The sequence below is a fragment of the Chrysochloris asiatica genome, unplaced genomic scaffold (assembly GCF_000296735.1).
Source record: "Chrysochloris asiatica unplaced genomic scaffold, ChrAsi1.0 scaffold00116, whole genome shotgun sequence".
Lineage (NCBI taxonomy): Eukaryota > Metazoa > Chordata > Mammalia > Afrosoricida > Chrysochloridae > Chrysochloris > Chrysochloris asiatica.
Genome location: NW_006408634.1, coordinates 7,018,890 through 7,038,497, shown reverse-complemented (window position 1 = coordinate 7,038,497; position 19,608 = coordinate 7,018,890). Strand labels below are relative to the sequence as shown.

General features: G+C 50.6%; 1 protein-coding gene across 1 annotated transcript; it reads right to left on the bottom strand.

The window, feature by feature from the left end:
- Positions 1-866: 866 nt before the first annotated feature.
- SNRNP70 (small nuclear ribonucleoprotein 70kDa (U1)) lies at positions 867-15,388 on the bottom strand. Its single transcript, XM_006868188.1, has 9 exons — positions 15,239-15,388; positions 12,648-12,710; positions 12,477-12,531; positions 8,462-8,526; positions 8,284-8,346; positions 7,581-7,662; positions 4,507-4,608; positions 1,789-1,876; positions 867-1,706 (listed from the first exon to the last, which is right to left on the bottom strand). Exons 1-9 carry the CDS (start codon positions 15,383-15,385, stop codon positions 1,043-1,045), a joined length of 1,329 nt encoding a protein of 442 aa, XP_006868250.1. The 5' UTR covers positions 15,386-15,388; the 3' UTR covers positions 867-1,042.
- Positions 15,389-19,608: the final 4,220 nt, after the last annotated feature.

Sequence of the window (19,608 nt, the reverse complement as noted above, 5' to 3'; positions counted from 1 at the left end):
GTCAATAAAGCACAGGTAAACATCTGATATTCTCTGCTTTCAGCCAAGATCCACTGGACATCAGCAGTGATATCCCTCATTCCATGGCCTCTGCTGAATCCAGCTTGAACCTCTAGAAGTTCTGTCAATGTATGCTTGCAGCCGCTTCTGTATTACCTTTAGTAAAACTTGACTCGCATGGGCTATCAAAGAGACTGTCCGATCAGATGTCTGTAAGGATCTGCAAAGCTAAAAGATTTTCTTAGGGATACTTAACCTATTACCAAAGATCCCTTCAAATCCCAACTGCTGATGGCCCTTTCCTGTTTCTAGTCATTTTTTCGTATCCTTTCAATACCTCGTTAGTAACAAACTGGACCTACCTTTCTGCTTTCCTGATGGTGGTGGTGATGTGCTGTGGAGTTGGTTGCAATTCATAGTGACCCTGTACAGAGTTTCCAAGGCTGTAAATCCTTACAGGAGCAAAAAGTCTCATCCTTCTCCCCTGGAACAGCTCGTAATTTCAAACTGCTGACTTTGAGGTTCGCAGCCCGATTCGTAACCACTACACTACCAGAGCTCCTTTCCTAGTGGCTTTTCAGACTCTCAGACCATAGCAACTCTTCCATCCAAAGTTGCAGCTTCACTGTAATGAGTTATCTTCCTATAAACTCTGTTCCCCTCCAGTTAAACCAGATGCCCAGGCCAGGAAGAGGAAGAAAACACAGGTACAAGCCCTTGGGAGGGGCTTCCCCATGCTACTGAGGAGCAGGCTCTACTGGGAAGCGTCTCAAACTTAAATCATAAAGCACAAGTTCCACACATAACCTGAAGGGAGGATTACAGCCTTCTAAAAAAGACATGACCTCAACAAGAAACCAACAAGGCCACATCAACAGGAAATTAATTTTATTTTTAAATCCAAGGGTCAGAACAAATGAGACTCCTATCCGTGGCTGGCAAACTTAAGTGGCCAACAGGGACTTGGGGTGGGGTGGGTTGGGGGGGATTAACAGCAGAGGGTGGTAGGAACACTCCAGATAACACAGGTGCTGAGGCCTATTCACTCTGGTGCCGCCTCCATCAAGTACCCATTTTCTGGGGCCAGGTAGCCGTCACCCCCCTCAGACTCTATATACATGTCACGGCTGTCATTACCCAGACCCTCCAGCCCGTTGTCCTGGCCGCCCCCACCCCCTCCACTTCGGGCCTCCTCCCTGCCCCTCTCCCCACCCCTCTCCCCCCGCTTGTGCTCGCGATCTCGGTCCCGATCTCGGTCCCGGCGCCGTTCCCTTTCGCTGCGGTGGCTCCGCCGACGATCCCGGTCCCGATCTCTGCCCTTCTCTTCTGGCCCCTCCGGGCCATCAGGGCCAAGCTCCCCAGGAGGCCCATCATCAGGAGGTGCATCACCGGCCTCAGAAGGCTCTGCCATGTCGCCGCCGCCTCCGCCGCCCCCACCCCCACGCAGTTCCTCTTTGCGCTCCCGCTCCCGTCGGGCCCGCTCGCGGCTCCGACTGCTTCGCCGCTTCCGCTCCCGGTCCTTGTCCTTGCTCCGCTCCCTGGAGCGTCTTCTCTCCTCCTTGTCGCGACTCCGTGAGCGCCGCCGCCGGTCCCGAGAGCGGGAGCGTCGCCGTTCCCGTTCCTTGTCTCTGTCCCGGCTCCGTTCTCTGCGCTCCCGCTCGCGGTCCCGATCCCGGTCCCTGTGTGGAAGCGGGGAGGGGCCGGGCCTGGATGAGGGGGGCAGAGGTTTGTGGCAGGGTTCCCCCATGTCACTACCCCTTCCCAAAAACCCGGATGCCCAGTTCTTACCTCTCATCGTAGCGGGAGGTGTCATCACGGCCTGAATGCCGGATATTCACGTCGGCCCCACCTCTTCTGGTACCACCCAGGCCGCCTCCTGTGGGCGGGGCGTAGAGAGGGTCAGCCTAGCCGACAGTAACCAACAGCACGCCAAAGGAAGCCGACCACCACTGGTGGGCATCTAAAGGGGCCCCGTCCTGTGATGACCATTTTGCTAGAACCTCCTCTAACATGACTCATGTCCCTCAACAATACGTGTCAACGTAGTAGGGCCAGGATTCTAAGTAGTCTAGAAGTGATGTAGCGGCTATTTAAGGGAATTTCCCTGGGGTGTGGCCTGCATCATTTTTCTCTTACAAGAGAGAACAAACACAAGGGGCTCAGGATCACTGAGAGCCGGGAGGGGGACGCAGAGTCCCTGCGCTGAGAAGCTCCCAGACCCAGGGGAAGGCTGACAGCAAGACACATGGAGACCTCCAAGGACACTAAATCCACAGGTGCTAAGACATGAACCTTCCTGCAGAGCCGACAAGAGAAGACTTCCTCTAGAACCAGCACTTGAAGAAACTTTTTGACTATAATCAAAGTTTGTTACTAAAGTCATGCCCTGCCAGTATGTCTATTATAATAAATAGCGCTAGAGAACTAAGACACAAGAGCCACACTTCACAGACTCAGTGACGTTCACAAGGTACTAGTTAGGGATCACACACCATTCCCTCAAAAGCAAGAGGGAATACAAGAACAACTCAGCACCCACCAAGCTCTTCACTGACTAGGTGAGGTGGGAGGTTTGTACACCACGTGGGTTCCCTCACTGAAGCTGTGGTCTGCGGAAAAGCCTCAGCAATTTCCCACCATTAGAATGTCCAAACTCCTTACTGAGGACTGCGAGAGCTGGCCCTTGGCCTACCCTTCAAACCAAGGGTCCGCGGTTCTTTGTGTCCTGGCACTTTCAGTCTCCTCATACTCTCTGCTTCCTTCCCTCGCTCCTTATGCACAATCACCCCTCCCCTGGAATGAGGCACCTGCGTCCTTCTCTGCTCAGTTCCAACCCCACCTCCCAGGTGAGCAAACATCACTGCCTCAGGAAGCCTTCCCCCACTGACCATATCCTCTCAGTACCACCAACACCTCCATCCAGAACCTGTGGTGACGACACATTTGGTACGAGGGGGATTCAAACAGTTAGTGGAAAAATTCCATTGTCTTTTCACTCCATTTTCCCACAAACTTAAAAGTCCCCTCATATGTGTGTGTACAAGTCGATGAATACCTCTTCTCTTACCAGGCTGAGAAGCACTATGAAAGTTAAGGACAACCTCTGGTTTTGCTCACTATGTCCAGCACAGTGCTAGCATCCAGCACACAGAGTGGTGTGTGTCTCTCACGTGACTCAATGAGAAACCCTAAGAAGATGATGACATTTCACCAGAGAAATTGCTTGCCCAAGGTGCTTTGGTGATAAAGGTTCAGAGCTGGGCTGTGCCTCCCACCTAATGCCAGAACCTGTCCTCTGCTCCTCATAGCTTGCCACTAGAATACACACTGGGAGGAGACGGGTCTGGGGGCAGACTGAGTTCCTCAAGAGAAATGACTACTTACCATGAGGGTAACAACGCAGTGAAGACGCTGCTTGGACACCGGGGACCGGTCTAAAGAAACCCCACTGTCCTGAGTGGATTCTAATTCACAATGATCCCGTGACAGCGTAAAACAAGCTCCACAAGGTTTCCCTGTGTTCTTTACGGGAGTAGATCTCTACAGAGCTACTGGGTAGGTTCAACTGCTGGGTAGGTTCAAACTGACAACCTTTCAGTTGCAGCTGAGCATTTAACTACTGCCATTACCAGGGCTCCTCATAGGATGCTGCCCAAAAGCCAAATCCTCTGCTGTTACATCAATTCCAGTTCATAGCGACTGTACAGGAGAGAGGAGAACGACCCCGCTGGGTTTTCAAAACTGGAATCTACATGGAGGCAAGACTGCCACATCTTTACCCCTTGGAGTGGCTGGTGGATTTGAACCATCAACCTTTCAGTTATCCACCAGGTGCTTAACAAATAAGCCACCAAGACTCTTGTGACCAGTCTGCTGTTGTTGTGAAGTGCCGTCGAGTCGGTTCCGACCCATAGCGACCCTGTATAGGGTTTCCAAAGAGCAGCTGGTGAGCTTGAACCACTGACCTTACAGTTCAAATGACTTTGTAGTCTGACGCATTAGCCCACAGCACTACACTAGGACTCCTGTGACCAGTCTAAAGACAAGTTAAATAGGGAGCAGGCACCTAACCAGATAAGGAGATGGCCTGAGAGGAAAATCAACTCATGAAGCCGACACAATTGGTGAGCAAATGTTTCCTGAATCACCAAACAAATGAGCAGCAACGGAAAGCAAGGGCGCAGCCTACAAGGAACCAATGGCATTGAGCAGCCCCATCACCTGCCGTATCCCTGGCTGAGGTGACAACTCCCAAAGTGTGGAAAATGAGGGGACGGGGCAAAACCAGCCAGCTGGTGAGCACTCAAGCCAGCACATGTCCCAATGCTAATCAGCAACCCCGAAAGAGACAGCCAGCATCATGAAGTGTCAGGGAAGAGCAACGCAGATGGAAGAGAGGGTGAGTGTTGTGAGCCGCTATAGCAGAGCGAGGGGAAAACAAGAAAGCCAAAAGAGGAGAGGGAGGTGAGAGGCAGCCCCCAGGTCTGAGGGGCAAGGTCCACTCACCCAACCTCCGGGGCCTCCAGCCCTTGACAGTTCGGCCCCTCTCCACATCCACGAGAACCCTCCTGCCGTCAATCTTCTTGCCATCTGCGTGCTTGTAAGCGGCTGCAACAGATGTGGGGGGGGGAGGGGAGGAGTCCCCAGAGGATACTCTAGTCAGGACAGGGCCATGCTGGGCCACATCCCCACCCCGTCCCCATCAACGCACACTCACGCACGCCCACCAGACAGTCAGGCAAATGACAGCCAGACAACCCTCTCCGAGCCCGCTGAGAGGGCTGCTCCATCTCAGCGCTTCCTCAACACCCCCAAATCGTTATTGGGGGGCACCACTACTTCCAGCCCCAACCTCCCAGTCCTTTTGATGCCCCTTGACAGAGCAGCCCCCTCCCACCAGGGCGGCCAAGGTCGCTGCAAAAAAACTGGAGGTTAACTTAATGCTGGACTCTGTGTGGGGCCCCTGGAGGGTTCCTCCACAACCCAGGCATGCACCCTAACAGGCATGCTGGGGCAGGGGGCCAGTGGCCACTCTGCACCCAGCCACCACTGTTTTCTCTCTCGGTTTTCTTCGGGTGTGTTAAGTGTGGAGGTCATCAGAACAGACATCAGAACAGAGAATGAACCAGAGGAGTGGAATCCTCCCAATGGCAGGGAGCAGAAAAGTGGTTCTGGCGCTCCTGGGGGGCCTGAAGGGGCCCCCGCAGCAAAAGAGGGAAGGAGAATGGAGATTTGGGGGACGTGCGGTGCTGCTTAAACTCCTGCCTTACCTGAGACGACGGACCCCACTGAGCCTGCCACCCGTCCTCTCCCCCTCCACACCCACCACACTGCCCACTAGGAGCGAGCCCCGCCAGAGGACTCTGAGGGTACGGAGTAGAGGAGGAGATGAGGGGAGAATCAGGTGCCTGCTCTCTGGCAGGGCGCCCCAGTCCCCTGGCCTGGAATCAGGTGGGCAATCCAGAAGGTGGGCAAACAAGCCCTTGGCTCCCCACCCCCATGCCCTGGCCTAGGGGGGTGGGATCTTCAACCAACCACAATTCCCTGCCCCACCCCAGCCCGCTCCCCCCATAACAACCAGAGGAAGAGAAAAAGGTGCCATTTACCGATGCCAGCCTTGCGGGTGTCCAAACCGAGCGGGGTGGGGGGGGCTCGGCAACTCCTGGGGGCCTGGCGAGGAGGCGGGCTTCCCGGGGGGGACACGGGACCGCTTACCTGGAGCCCCCAAGCTTACCTGAGCACGCGCACAGACCCCACACCCACCACCATGGGGCCAACTAAAGCTACAGGGAAGGGACGCAGGGCTCTAGGGAGCCAGGGGGAGAGGAGACAGGCCCTGCCCCTGCAGCACCTGGAGACAGGTGGAGGTGACAGTGTAACTAAGAAGAGAAGCTGGGTGTTCGGGAGTCACAGCACACCCGGGGAGGGGGCTGGGCAGCCCTGGGACCACCATGTCTGCAGTCAAAGAGACGGCTGGCAAAGCTCAGAAAAGCTGCCAGCCCTTACCTGCTCCCAAGCCTAACTAAATATATGTCCCACCCTGTCTGTGGGGTGATTCTCCCCCCACAATCCACATTCCCTCCCTCAGCTGCATCGCCCCAAGGCTGGCACACAGGGGGCCTGGAGGTCTGCCCAAGGTCAGGAAGCGGGGCCACTTGGCCCCTGAGCCCAGAGAAGGGACATGGGAGGAGATGTTGAGGATAGGGGCCAGGGTCAAGTTGAGAAAGCCTGCTCTGGTTCATGTCCCAAACCCCAGAAGAGGCCCACCCCAGGAATAACAGCAAAGGAAAAGGCGATGTGTCCTTCCAGACTTCTCTCTCTCTCTCTTTCCCTCGCTAAGTCTCTAGACTGTGGAGGAACCTCATGTCAAAGTCTATGGCACCTCCAGCGGCTTGCTGCCTACCTCCTGACCCCCCACACACCCCAGTCCCCAATTCCATGCACCTTGAAGAGCGACCGGCAGCACTGCCGGCCCCTTGGCAGGCCTCAACAATCAGGAAAACTGGCAGAGGACAGAGTCCCCCAAACCTAGCAGTCAAAACCATCCCCTGGAGTGGGGCCAGGGAGCCATGGGCCAGAGGGTTCCATTAGAGCCCTCACTTGGCGCACCTATTTAGTTCCCACCACCTTGCCACTGATGTGAGCAAGCCGGGTGGGCGGGGGGGTGAGTGAAGCCCAACTAGAGAGGCCAAGTGCATTCCCCATCAGGGTTCACCCACCCCTCCAGGGGTGGGAGGGGCTGAGGGCACCCAGATGAGGAAAGGGCTCTGGGTGCGGGAAGGCAAAGGGCGGCTGGGAGGGGAGGCCTCGCTGCTCCTGCGCTGCCTGACTAAGCTGGGCTGGTGTGCGGTGCTGAGCGAGCTTACCCATGATACAAACCCTTATACCAACCATACACTGAGGTGTTGTAAGGGGAGCGTAAGCATCAGCTGCAAGCCAGCTGCGTGGTGGCTGCAGTGACAATAAGAACAGTCAATTAATACGGCGGCCCCTGGACACGCCGCAGCCCCACCCGCCCAGCCCGCCCAGCCCTGCCCATGTGGACGCTGCCGCAGCCTCAGAGGGGGCTTTGGGAATGTGGGGGCAGGCACTGAGGGCGCCCACCATCCCACTGTCCGCTGAGGAACAGGATGGGGGCTGGAAGGAGGTGGAGGGTTGGTTGGCCCCACCCCAACTCTGCTGTGGGGGGAGAGGGCAGGTTCAAAGGCTGATCCTCATTCCATGCTGGCCACCCCAGACTCTGGGGACGGAGGGCAGGACAATGGGGAGAGATGCTCCCCTAAAGTCTGACCTGACCCCATCCCCAACCTCCAGCTCACCCCAGCTCCCATCCAGTTCCCTACATGCCCCTGAGGTTTCAACGTGTGACACTTACCTCCCCGGATTCACACACACACACACACACACGTTGTAGGGGATTTTGGTTTTTGGTTTTAAAAAAACATGTATATAAGAAAAAAAAAAAGAGATATCAGAAACAGAGGGAGGCAGAGGAGAGACACTGCTCAGGTCAGGGTCAGTGGGGGGGACAGACGACCAGGAGAGGTGAGGGGCAGTGGGTAGGCGCTGGCCAGACTCACAGTGCATGTCCCGCTCATGCTCGTACTCAATGAAGGCGTAACCGCGTGGCTTCCCAGAGCGCTTGCTGTAGACCATGTGTATCTGCGGGGCAAGGGCCAGGTTAGCACAGAGCCAGGGCACTAAAAACCCAGAAGTCTCCAAACTGACCCCAAAGTGAGTTCAGAGGACGCCTGGGGACAGCCTCTGGGCAAGGTTACAGGAGATGCCAGCCAACACCAAGGAAGTCATTCCTCAGGGAGCTGGCATGGGCCCACAGAATGCCTAGCTCAGAATTTGGCAATTTGTGCCTAACAAGGCAACAAAAGAACAGAGTGTGAAAGGGACATTAAAATTTCAAGGTGGAAGCAAAAGTGTGCCTCTGCTATACAGGCTAAGCCAAACCAAACTCACTGCCAGCAAGCTGCAGGCAATACCCTTCAAGACTTTTCAGACCAGTCTACAGAAACTACTGGAAGTTGCTTTTAAGTGCAAATGCAGTCACAGACAATACATCAACAGGGGTGCTGCAGTTCAACAAAACTTTCTTGACAAGTAGTGATTTAGTTTGCCTTCCCCTGCTCTCAGTCACTGCTTTGAATCTCCGTGGTACTGCAGTCTGTAGTGTGGATGTGCAGGTTGGATGGGAATCCCGAGGTGCTAAGATCCAGCATCCCTCCCTGTCAGGCACTCCCCAGCCCAGCCTGGCACCCCCAAGCCACTCACTCTTTTGATGGGTCCGTACACCTCAAACTCTCTCCGGAGCTTTGATTCTGTTGTGTCATAGTTCTGCAAGACAGACATGACATGACATGGGAGAAGGGCACACTCTCAAAGTTCTCTGAACACACCCCCAGTCCCAGCCTGCTGCCCTAGGACCCCAGGATGTGGAGTGGGGACTCACCACTCTTGCCACGAAGAGAGTCTTAAAAGCATCCCCCTGAGCGTTGGGATCGTTGTGTGGATCCCCTGTGTGGGAAGAGGAGAGTCGGTAGGGAGAAGGTGGTCACAGTGTTGGGTAACAGGACAGACCCTCACAGACAGGGGCCAGAAAGATAAAGACCCAACTGAAAGCTTCAGGCCCCAAGTAGAAGATGGCTGGTGATCTCCCTGAATCCCGCTTCTGGAAGCAGAGCCAGCATCAATCTAAGTGGCAGATCGGTAGCAACCTAGAGGATGAGGTAGGGCGGGAACCCATCCTATCATCGTTAAGTATCGCTAACCAATTAAGGTGGAGCAGTGGGTTATAGTCTGATAACTAAGACTGGTGGTCCTAACCCACCATTATTTCTGCAGGAGACATGCAGCTGGCTGCTCCCATCCTAATTTAGTCTCAGAAACCCTGTACCAGGTCGCTGTGACTCGGAATCAACTCTATGGCAGTGGGTTTGGTTTGTTTTTGGTTTAACCTAGAAAGGGAGACACCTGCTGGGTGTTGAGCTCCCTCCCTCAATGTGGAGCCACACTGCCACCCACTGGAAACAGACCACAATTGCAGCCAGCTGGGAAATCTGAGGCAGTGTCCGGAACACCAGACTGGTGCCCGCCCAAGCAACTGAATCAGAGCTCAGAATCCTTCCGGATCCGGAAAGCCAAGAGCCTTCTGGCTCCCAAAGAATAGCTACTTCTAAGGACAGAGGCCAGGAACAGACCAGGGATTTACTTAAAAACCCACTCCTCCAAAAGTGATTCTGTTGGACCAGACTTGAGAGTTAAGTGACTTTCAGCAAGCCTGGGGGTTCCAAGGATCCCTTTACTCCTGCTCATTAAACAACAGAGAGAAGCAATCTTTGCTGGCATTGTTTCCATGTGATTGTGTCACCCTCAGAGAAGGAACCATCTGAATGTGACAACTAGAATGTCTCAAGCATGAGCATATCTATAGTCAGACTACGGTAGACACTGGGAATTAAGTACCACCACCTTGCAAATGTGCTACTACTTACTTTATTAACTTGACCTATTGTTGTTGTTAAGTTGTTGTTGAGTGTCGTCGAGTCAATTCCGACCCATAGGGACCCTGTATAGGGTTTCCAAGGAGCACCTGGTGAGCATGAACTACCAATCTTGCAATTCAAATGACTTTGCAGTCTGAGCATTAGCCCACAGCGCCATACCAGGACTCCTGTGCAAGGTTGGTGGTTCAAGTAAAGCACCACTGTTTCCTACTCCGGTGATTTGATTACTATGCAACATATGCATGCTGACCATGACTCTTGAAGAGTTTCAGACTGCAAATGAGGTTCAAAATGACTTTAGGGGATTTCTCAAAAGGCACAGGCCCATTTTAAGGGGCTAACTATTTGGGAGGCAGAGACACCCAACAATGACACTACCTTTGGCTCCTCATCCAGCCCCCTTGCTCATCCCTAATTGCTCAGTGTTATAACTTTGTGTCCAGGTCTCTCCATCTACACTGGGTGCCTCTTGCTCATTCACTCATTTCTTCAACAAATGTTCCTTGAGCACCCTCTATGCCCGATGCTGTTGTAGGTAGGTGTTGGGGGTTCAGTAGTGAACATGACCAAAACCATCCCTCCAGCTCACAGAGCTCACAGGCGAATGGGAAAAGATGACCACCTAACAAGCCAGTAAATCACAGGGTTCTAGCAGGACTGGTCTGGAGAGAGGCTGATCTGAAATGTGTTTACGAAAGGCCACATTGAATGTAGGCCTGGAAGAGGGGGGCAGCCTTCCAGATAGAGAAGCAGGGTGGAGGAATATGTGGCTAGCAAGGGCTTTGATGGCCACTGTCACCAGGTGCTCCTTGGAAACCCAATAAAGTGTCGCTATGGGTCAACTCAACAGCACTTAACAACAACACAGTGAATGAGAAGGGACCGTGGGAAGGTTCTGAGCGTAAGAGGGAGAGAGTAGTATTTGGACTCAGGTTGCTGGCGAGGCTGGGACAAAGCAGGAAGACAGTTGCTAGTGACGCTGGCTCGGGCCAGGGTAGTAGGATGACCTGTGCTCCACCGCTGACTCATGTCATCTCTCAGACTGCCTCTGAAGCGCCCCATCCAGTGGAGCACCCACACTTCATGCTTCCCCTGCATTGTCTCAACTTCACAACAAGTCCACCAAAAGGTGGCATCTTGAGAGAAGCACCTGCTCATGCCCTGAGTAGGAGCCCAGTTAAGACTGAAAATCTGGGAGCAGATTAACCACAGGATGCAAGAGCTTCAGTCACCCCAGGCTGTCCCTGAGCCTGGTCTCTGAGCCAGAGCCCCAGTTCTCCATCTGCTGCCAGCACTGCTCTCCTCACAACACAGCACTCCCTCAGACATCAGAACGTGAGCACAGGCATCGTTGTTGTTGTGAGCACCTCACTGCTGTGACCTCAGCCCCAGTCAGAGCACCAGGGAATCGCTCCACGGTGGGAGCACACCATTAGATGGTGGGAGGCTGACACATGCTGAATACCAGTTTTGGAAAAGCCTGAAGTGAAATAAAACAAGATAGTTCAGGGGGGAAGACAAAATAATGCTCCCACAAAAAAATGTCTGCACCTGTCTTAGGAAGCTGTGTCTATGCTACTTCCCACAGTGTAAAGGACCCTGCAGCTGTGATGATGTCAAGAAGCATGGGGAGGTGATCCTAGGCTATCTGAGGGAGCCCACCATCACAAGGGGTCGTATGAGGGAGGCAGGAGGTGAGAGACAGCAGGAGATGGGTGAAGGAAGCAAAGGTTGCAGTGCTGATCTCTGAAGATGGAGGAAGGGGTCATGAGCCAAGGAAAGCAAGCAGCCTGCCACTAGAATCTGGAAAGGGCTGGAAGAGTGGACGGTGAAGAGGCGCTGCTCGTTATGCTGAAGTGCAAAAGGATGCTGTTCGCAGAGAAGCAAACAATCAGAATGATCCTTATCAAAGGCCCACGTGAACCGAGTTGGACAAAGAGAATTACACTGTTACTGTGATAGCGGATGGCGGTGAACGTGGTCTAAGTTATGATCTAGAGTGAGCAGGACCACGCCTCAGTGCAGACCCCAAGGAGACTAGGCTGGATTAAGAGCCCAACAGTGGACTGAAGTCTGAGTCTGAGATGCCTTGGAGACATCAAGAAAGGATGTCAGCGTGCTAACTGGGATGGTCCAGGCAGGGAAACAAAGGGAAAAATTGCTTTCTTTCTCTTTTATAATGTACTAAAAAGGAAACAATGTAGATTTACTTTCTCATTAAAAGAACCCATTGAGAACCATGCTAAAAATGAAAAAGAAAAAAGGAAAGAAAGTAAGATTTGGAAATAGATAATAGTGAGCACTGAGTAACATGAGGCGTGTGGTTGACACGGCAGTTATGGTTGGATTGTATATGTAACAAACAAAAAAAAGATGCCAAGGCCAACTGTGCATGAGAGTCACAGCTGAGAGAGCTTACAAACGCCCATTAGGCATCCAGGGAAATCCATCATACCCAAGCACAGCCCCATAGGGACTGGTGACAAAACCCAGCTCTTCTGACAACCAAACCATTACTCTGATAATGAAATAGCCACCTGGAGTTAACACCAGACCCGCCTGTGATGGAGGTGACTGGCAACAACATACCATATAGCCTTCCACTTCCTCCACTACCTGGAAGGGATGACACATCCCCAGTTCAAAGGTCACAGAGTAGGGGTGGAGCCAAGACCAATTCACAAGCTACACCTTACTGCTCGCAGCCTTGAAGAGCTGGGTGAGCAGGCACCTTAGCCCTGCCAGAAGGTCAGGCACCGGTACCAATGCTCAACTCTCCTTTCCTGCCAACCCTTCCCCCATGTTCTCCAGCTCCCAGGCATATGAAGGAGCGAATTCAGTGAACTATCAACTCTGCCTCCCCCGAACAAGCCTCTGAGAGAACATGAGCCAGGGTCTGACCTGGAGAAGAGGAAACCAAGACGTGGCAAGAAGACGTAAGAAGAGGAGTGAAACACTTACACATTTTCAGTTCCGTCTCCACTTCCTGTTGCCGCCGCTCAATCTTTTCCCGCCTCTGTATGGACAAAGAGGAAAAAGGATTAGACAATGCAGACAGGAGTGCCCCCCACCAGTGACTATCCTAGAAAACATAACCATAAGGTGTGGAACCTGGAGGCTAACGTAGCATACCTTCCTCTCCATACGTTCCTCCCGGGTTTCTGCACGAGTCGGGGGAGGCGCATCTCGAGGGTCCTGGGAATAAGAAGAGGTGACATGGTGGGAAGGACAAGAGAAAACAGCTCGGGGCAGTCACCAAGAAAAGAAGGCTCTCAGCCCCTCCCCAGCTATTCAACCAGCATGACAAGTTCACAGGCTAGTGGAAGTTGGAAGTTTCATAGAGGAGAAGCACAAAAACCAGGCACATGGATTAAGAGACTGATAGGAAATCTGACAGGGCAGTTTTATGCCCATAAAATTTAATAATAAAAATATGGGTTTGCATTTTGTATGCATCTCTTTCCTTAATTACTAGATAAAGACAAAAAATACAAAAAAACAACAAAACAAATGAAAAGCGGTAATGGATGTCCAACATGGTGAACATTTAACCAGCATCTCCGACTTGCACACATAAAAAAGGTTGGAAGAGCAAGTATTATACTATACTACCATGAATAAGAGCTCTGGTAGCATAGTGGTTATGAATTGGACTGTGAGCTGCAAGGTCAGCAGTTCGAAACTACCAGCCGTTCCGCAGGAGAAGGATAAGGCTTTCTGCTCCCATAAAGATTTACAGCCTTGGAAACCCTATGCAGGGTCACTATGAGTCGGAACCGACTCCACAGCACATAACAACAACAACAACAGTGATAAGTACTTAAGTACATAAATTATTAGAAAAATTATTAGAAAAACTTAAATAACTTAATATCAATCTGCAAAGGATTAGAAATGTAAACAAACTTGTCCTTCACCATGGCATAGTTGAGAAGCACCAGCAAGGTGACAGCTACCTGAAGAACAGACTCACAGGTTCTCAACTGCCCTTTTTACGGGATGTCCTGCTTCTCACAGCCCCAAATATCCCTGTATAGTGAGCAGAGGACCAGAGAACACCCAATGGGCTGATGGGAGGACCAAGGCCTTAAAGCCACGCCTTAAGCAAAAATAGCAGACCAGAGTTCAAAAGCAATATACTGAAACCATTCAAAGGCCAAGTCTCACCAACCACCCATTAAATAGAACAGGTACATGACTCCATTCCAAGAGGTGCTGCTACAGGATGGCACCCACTTGACTAGTTTAATTGGCTAATTAACCACACTTTCAAAGTACCGTTCATTGAGGGTGACAAATCCTTCTGAAGACCCAGCCTTCTACCATGATCTTGCGGTGCAACTCTCGCCATTTATTTCTCACGTGAAGAACAATACCCTACCCAACCACTCAGAGCCAGAACTTCTCCTCTAGGACTTCTGGCTATGTGTCAGCATTTCTCAAGTGTCTGGATGGGCCTTGAAGTGAATATGGTTATTTCAATTTCACAAATGAAAAATCTGATACCCAGGAACTATGTCACATGGGCACCATGACCCTGCAGATGCAGAGCTAAAACTCCCCAAGCACACAGCCTTTAGCTCTGTAATACACTGCACTTACTCTCTCTGAAATCGTCCCATGAATGGTTAAAAACTACCGTAACATTTGCTGACAAAGGCGCAAAACTAACATAAATGTTCACACTTCAAAGTCCATCAATCTCATGAGGAAGATACTTCCATATTAAAGATGAAGAGACCAAAGTGTTAAGAGATTATACCACTTGCCAAAAGTCAAAAATAAACAGGTGTATGCCAAGCTCTGACTCTAGAACCTGAATTCTCAACTGCTACTTTCTAACAACTCTTATTGCTACATTGTGACAACTCCTTTACAGAGTTCCCTAGGTTGTAATCTTTAGGGAAACAGACTGCCACATTTTTCTCTCATAGGATCACTGGGTGTGTTCAAACCAACAACCTTTCAGTTGGCAGACAAGCACTTAACCTTTGCACCACCATGAAGCGCCTAATAATCTTGTTTAAGATAGGGAAGCTGAAGGTCAAAAGGATAAATCAAACAGCAAGAAAACAGTCAGACACAATGGAATACCACACAATGCAGAAGAATAACAATGAATCTGGGAAACGCTTTGTAAAACTGATCGCAATATAACAAATATGAGACCATTGCTGTAAAAAGTTAGGTTTTAAATGCTAAAAGAAACATTTTATGATGGTTACCAGAGATGGGAGAGAAAAGAAAATTATTCACAGACAAGAGGGAGTTCTGGTGTGACGCTATAGGATAGGGACTGGCAATTCAAACCCACCAGCCACCCCTTGGAAACACTACACAGGGTAGCTATGAGTCTGAACCAACTCCATGGCACTTAACAACAACAGAGAGTAGGCAGACACGTGTTAACAGGTGACAAGGAAGGCAATGTACAAGAGAAATGTTGGCACAGGAAAGAGGAAGGGGATGGAAGACACAGGGAGGAGTGCAAGAATTAAAGTGACTAGAGGTAAATACTGATGGTACGTGAAGGGAACTGAAATCACTGTAATGAAACAGACTACACGATTTGATGAATATAAACTGATGACTGGCTCTGTAATCTATAAGCCTTCCCTCAACTCACACATACTTACACACACTCACACACAACATGGATTCTAACCCCCAACCTACTGGCCCCTGGGACATAAGCCCACTTCTCATTCACTTAGTGTGCTCACCTCAAACTCACGGATGTAGGGTGCAATTCCACAATAAGGTTGATTGTGGTGTTTTTCGTGTGGCAGCTTCTCCAGGGGTGGCAGGTACGGGATGGGGTCTCGGGGCGCAAACAGGGCCAGAAGGTTGGGGGGCAGGAACTGAGTCATCTTGCCAAGCCTAAGGACAGAAGCAGGGTCAATTAGGGTGGTTTGGCAGGAATCACTCCCCTAAAATCCTTCGAGTCTCAAGAAAAAAAGGGAACTAGGAAAGAAGCCTCAGTGTTAAAGCTGAAGGGAAGAGTGCCCCCCTGTCACAGGCGACAAAGTAAACCTGAAAGAGAAAACAAGTTTCTGGGGCCTAGGGGGAGGGGAACAAGGGAAACAAAAGACAGGAAAGGTTTTCTGAGAGCTTTGATTCCTGAATAAAGGGTTGTGGGGCGCAAAGGGTGGTGGGTTGGGGGGATGATCGACAATTCTTAAGTCCCAGAGCAGTGGAGGCTAGCGGTCCCATATACCTCGGAGAAGGCTTTATGATAGGGGCTGGGATGGGAGAGGGTCAGAAGTCTCCAATGAATGGATCAAAATGATCTCACGTAGCAAAGACTTGTGGGAAATAGGTCTGGGCCCCCTAGAGACGAAAGGAATTGTGGGTAAGGGTCCCAGCCTCGACATCGACGAGAGGAGGGAAAAAGGGCAACGCACCGCAAGGGCCTGTGGGTAGAGAACCGCGGGGGGGGGGGGGGACGGTAATGAAAAGAGGGCCCGAGGGCCTAAAAACACACTGGCTAACACTTGCAGAGAAGAAAAGTGCTGTGGTAGGGGCGCGGGAAAGGGGCCCAGCGCGGGGAGAAGAGCAGGGGCCCAACGCGGGGACTTGTGGGTAGCGGTCCCGTTCCCGGTAAGGCCAGTCAGTCACACTTACGCGCCGCACGGCGGCCTCTTCGGCCTGGCGTCGGTCCGGGGGCTCGCGGCGGCCCCTCAGCGGCAGGGACTCCTGCTCTGGCGTCTACTTCGGCGGTGTCTGCGTCCGTATGGCTCCTTGGCCAGCCCAGCGCGCGCACCAGGCCGCTGTTCACGAACCCGCGCGGCCTCAGCTCGCGACGGGAATTGGGGGTGGAACCCGGTGTTAGATCCCTCCGCCGTTCGCACTGCGCAGGCGCTACTCGCTGCACGAACTACCCACACACACTGCGGCCGAGTCCCGCCGAGGGCAAAGCGCATGCGCAAAGTGATGGCCTCTGCCTTCCGGCGCCTTAAATCCCTTTGCCGCTATTGCTTAGCGACCTCTCGGCGCACGCGCTGAGCACCCGCCACCCTCTGCCCCGCCCTCTCAGCTCCAACCGCTTCTGTCTGCGAGACTCTCCTGACACTCCGCCCCTTTTCCAAACTCACTTCCTGAGTGCTCGCGCATGCGTTTTTGTTATTACACTTAACGTACCCTTCCGCCTATTGGGAAAAAGTCCTTGTGCGAATTCCAATTAGATTTATGTCTAATGTAGTCAATCAATAACATAATAACATAGAGTACCTAGTGCGTGCTAGACACCACTTGAGACGCTTGTGACTAAAAGTCCTCTTCCTCATGTTCGTTAGGTCCTACTTGGGAGACAATTGTTATTGTTAGGTATCCAGTCAGTTCGGACCCATAGCGACCTTATGTATCATCACAATTGCTGCTACGCTTGAAGCCATTGCTGCAGCCATTGTACCAATCCATCTCGTTAGAGGGTCTCCATCTTTTTCGCTGTCCCTCCACTTAACCACATATGATGTCATTCTTCAGGGACTGGTCCCACCTGATGTTAAGTGCCGTTAGTCAATTCCGATTCATAGCGGCCTCGTATAGGGTTTCCCAGAAGCAGCTGGTGGGTTTGAACCACTAACCTTGTGGTTTGCAGCCCAGTGCTTGTCGTACACCACACCAGAAGTCTGGTCCCGCTTGACAATATGCAGGAAGTGTGAGAGACGCTGTCTGGGAGTCTTGGCTTCTAAGGAACATTCTGGTTATACTTCTTCGAACACAGATTTGTTTATTCTTCTGGCAGCCCTTGGTACCTTTACTATTCTTCTTCAACACCATAACTCAAATGCATCAATGTTTCTAAGGTCTTCCTTATGTATGGTCCAGCTTTCACATGCATATGAAGCTATTGAAAATACCATGCCTTGGTTCAATAAAGACATTTAAATAAGTAACAATTTCAGATAGTGACTGACACAATGAAGCAAAATGGGTCAATGTCAGCAGATGGGAAGGGACAGCCTGTTTTAGAAAAGGTGATATTTGAACAAGGTAATGATTGAGGAGCGATCTGGACAGGGTTGACAACCAGTGCAAAGCCTCTGGGGAGTCCCTGGGTGGGGCAATCCATTAACACGCCAGGCTGCTAACCGAAAGGTTAACTGTTCAATTCAGAGGCACTTCAGATGAAAGTCCTGTTGGTCTGTTTCTTTAAAAACCAACCACTTAAACACAGTTCCATTCTGACATGCATGAGATGGCCCTGAGTCAGAATCAACTGTAAGCATTTTGTTTTCTGGTGGAAGAGGCCTTAAGGTAGAACCAGATGGTAGGAACGTAAGAGTCCTTTTAGACTTGTACTAAGTTAAGTATGGTATTTTAAGCTTTTTGGATGGATTCAATCGTCTATTTAATAATAATTACAGAAAATATTACATTTTGGAGTCCTGGTGTGCTACCGGTTAAGCACTGGACTGCTAACTACAAGGTGCGAGGTTCAAACCCACCAGCTGCCCCTTAGAAATCTTTTACAGGGTTGTCATGAGTCAGAACTGACTCAACAGTACTTAACAACAACAGTTACATTTTAGTGACTAATTTCATGTTTCGAGAAACATGTACTAGGGTGAGTAAAAAATTATCCACATTCTGGCTATAGAATTTATTTTAATCAACTTTTAGAAAAGACAAACACATCACAACATAATCTTGTTGATCTTCAATACATTTTGTCCATCTGTCAATAAGCTTTCATATTTCCTTGTTTAAAAAGGTATTAGGCTGAGCTGCAAGCCACAAATGTACCACAGTCTTCACATCTTCATCAGAGGTGAATCTCCGTCCTCAAAAGGTTACTTTCAGGAAATCAAATAAGTGAAGGTCGGATACAGCAAGATCAGGACTATGGGGAGGATTCTTTAAACACCTCAAAAGGAAGTCTTTACAGAGTGCAAACAGTGTGGGCAGAGGTATGTGGACATGCATTGTCATGTAAGATCACAATGCCCTGGGATAGCAGTCTTCTGTTTTTGATCCAAAGTTTAGGCTTCAGCTCTTCAGGAGCATCTCAAGGTAGCAAGCATAGCTGGTTGTTGAAACTTTTCTTGAAATTGTTCCAATACTGGCCCTTTGAGAATCCCAGAAAACTATAAGCATCAATTTTCCAGCTGATGGTTGACTTTAGAACTTTTTCTCAGTCGGCAATTGAGGACGTTTCCATGCCATACTCTGCCATTTATTCTCAGGCTCATAGTGACGAATCCATGTGTCATCTGCAGTAACATTTTAAAAGTTTTATGGTGAATTGAGTGATAGTTTACGTGGGGGAACATCAGTTTTACACTCATCGTTTCATTGCAATGATTACAATCCCCTCTGTGCATCATCATTTAACAGTATTTGCTTCTATTCCCTATGATTTCTATGAGGTAGAGGTTAAAGATGTACCAAATGTTCAACTTTTCCAAGCTGCTGTATCAACCCATCATCCCTAACATCAACATCCCCCTCCCCTCAGTATTCTCCCTCTCATCTATGGGCTCAGGAACTCACTATAACATCTCACGGAGCTCACAAGCCATCAAAGAGATGGGTCACTTAGTTGTGGAGGCAAGTCCCAAATCCATGGGTCTGGTGTCAGTGTGGAGGCTTCTTCTAACTCGTGTGGTTTCAGGGACTGAGAAACCCAAATCAGCAGGTCAGATGACATGCTGCTGGCTCACGAGGCTGTGGACGGATGCTGGCAAATCAAGTCAGATGACAAGCTGCTGGCTCATGATTCAAGAACCAGAGGTCAGATGATGTTGATCCAGACATAGGATCTGGAGCAAGAGAGAAAACTTTGCTAGAGCACTCCTAGATATTGAATACAGACCATACTTCAGGAAATTCCCTTTACTTGAGCAAGGCAGTATAAAGCTGTGAAGGGTGGTAACTTTTTTTTTTTTTTAATAAATGTTTTATTGTGAATTATGTGAAAGTTTACATGGGAGACCATTGATTTTACATTCATTTTATATCGTTACATTGCCAGTTACAATCCCGTCATGCATCATCAACCAACCAAAGGGTATATACCCTGCAAGCCTGCCCCCCTCCCCCCAGTCATCAGCACACAGCCCCTCTCCCTCTCTGGCTCTCAAGTCCCCAG

Excerpts from the sequence above, each read along its gene's own strand:
- SNRNP70 (XM_006868188.1), bottom strand. The coding sequence starts at position 15,385 with ATGACTCAGTTCCTGCCCCCCAACCTTCTGGCCCTGTTTGCGCCCCGA. Across the intron at positions 7,663-8,283 it reads TGTACGGACCCATCAAAAGA|ATACACATGGTCTACAGCAA; the intron begins GTGAGTGGCTTG and ends CTTGCCCCGCAG. Across the intron at positions 4,609-7,580 it reads GCATGAGCGGGACATGCACT|CCGCTTACAAGCACGCAGAT; the intron begins GTGAGTCTGGCC and ends CATCTGTTGCAG.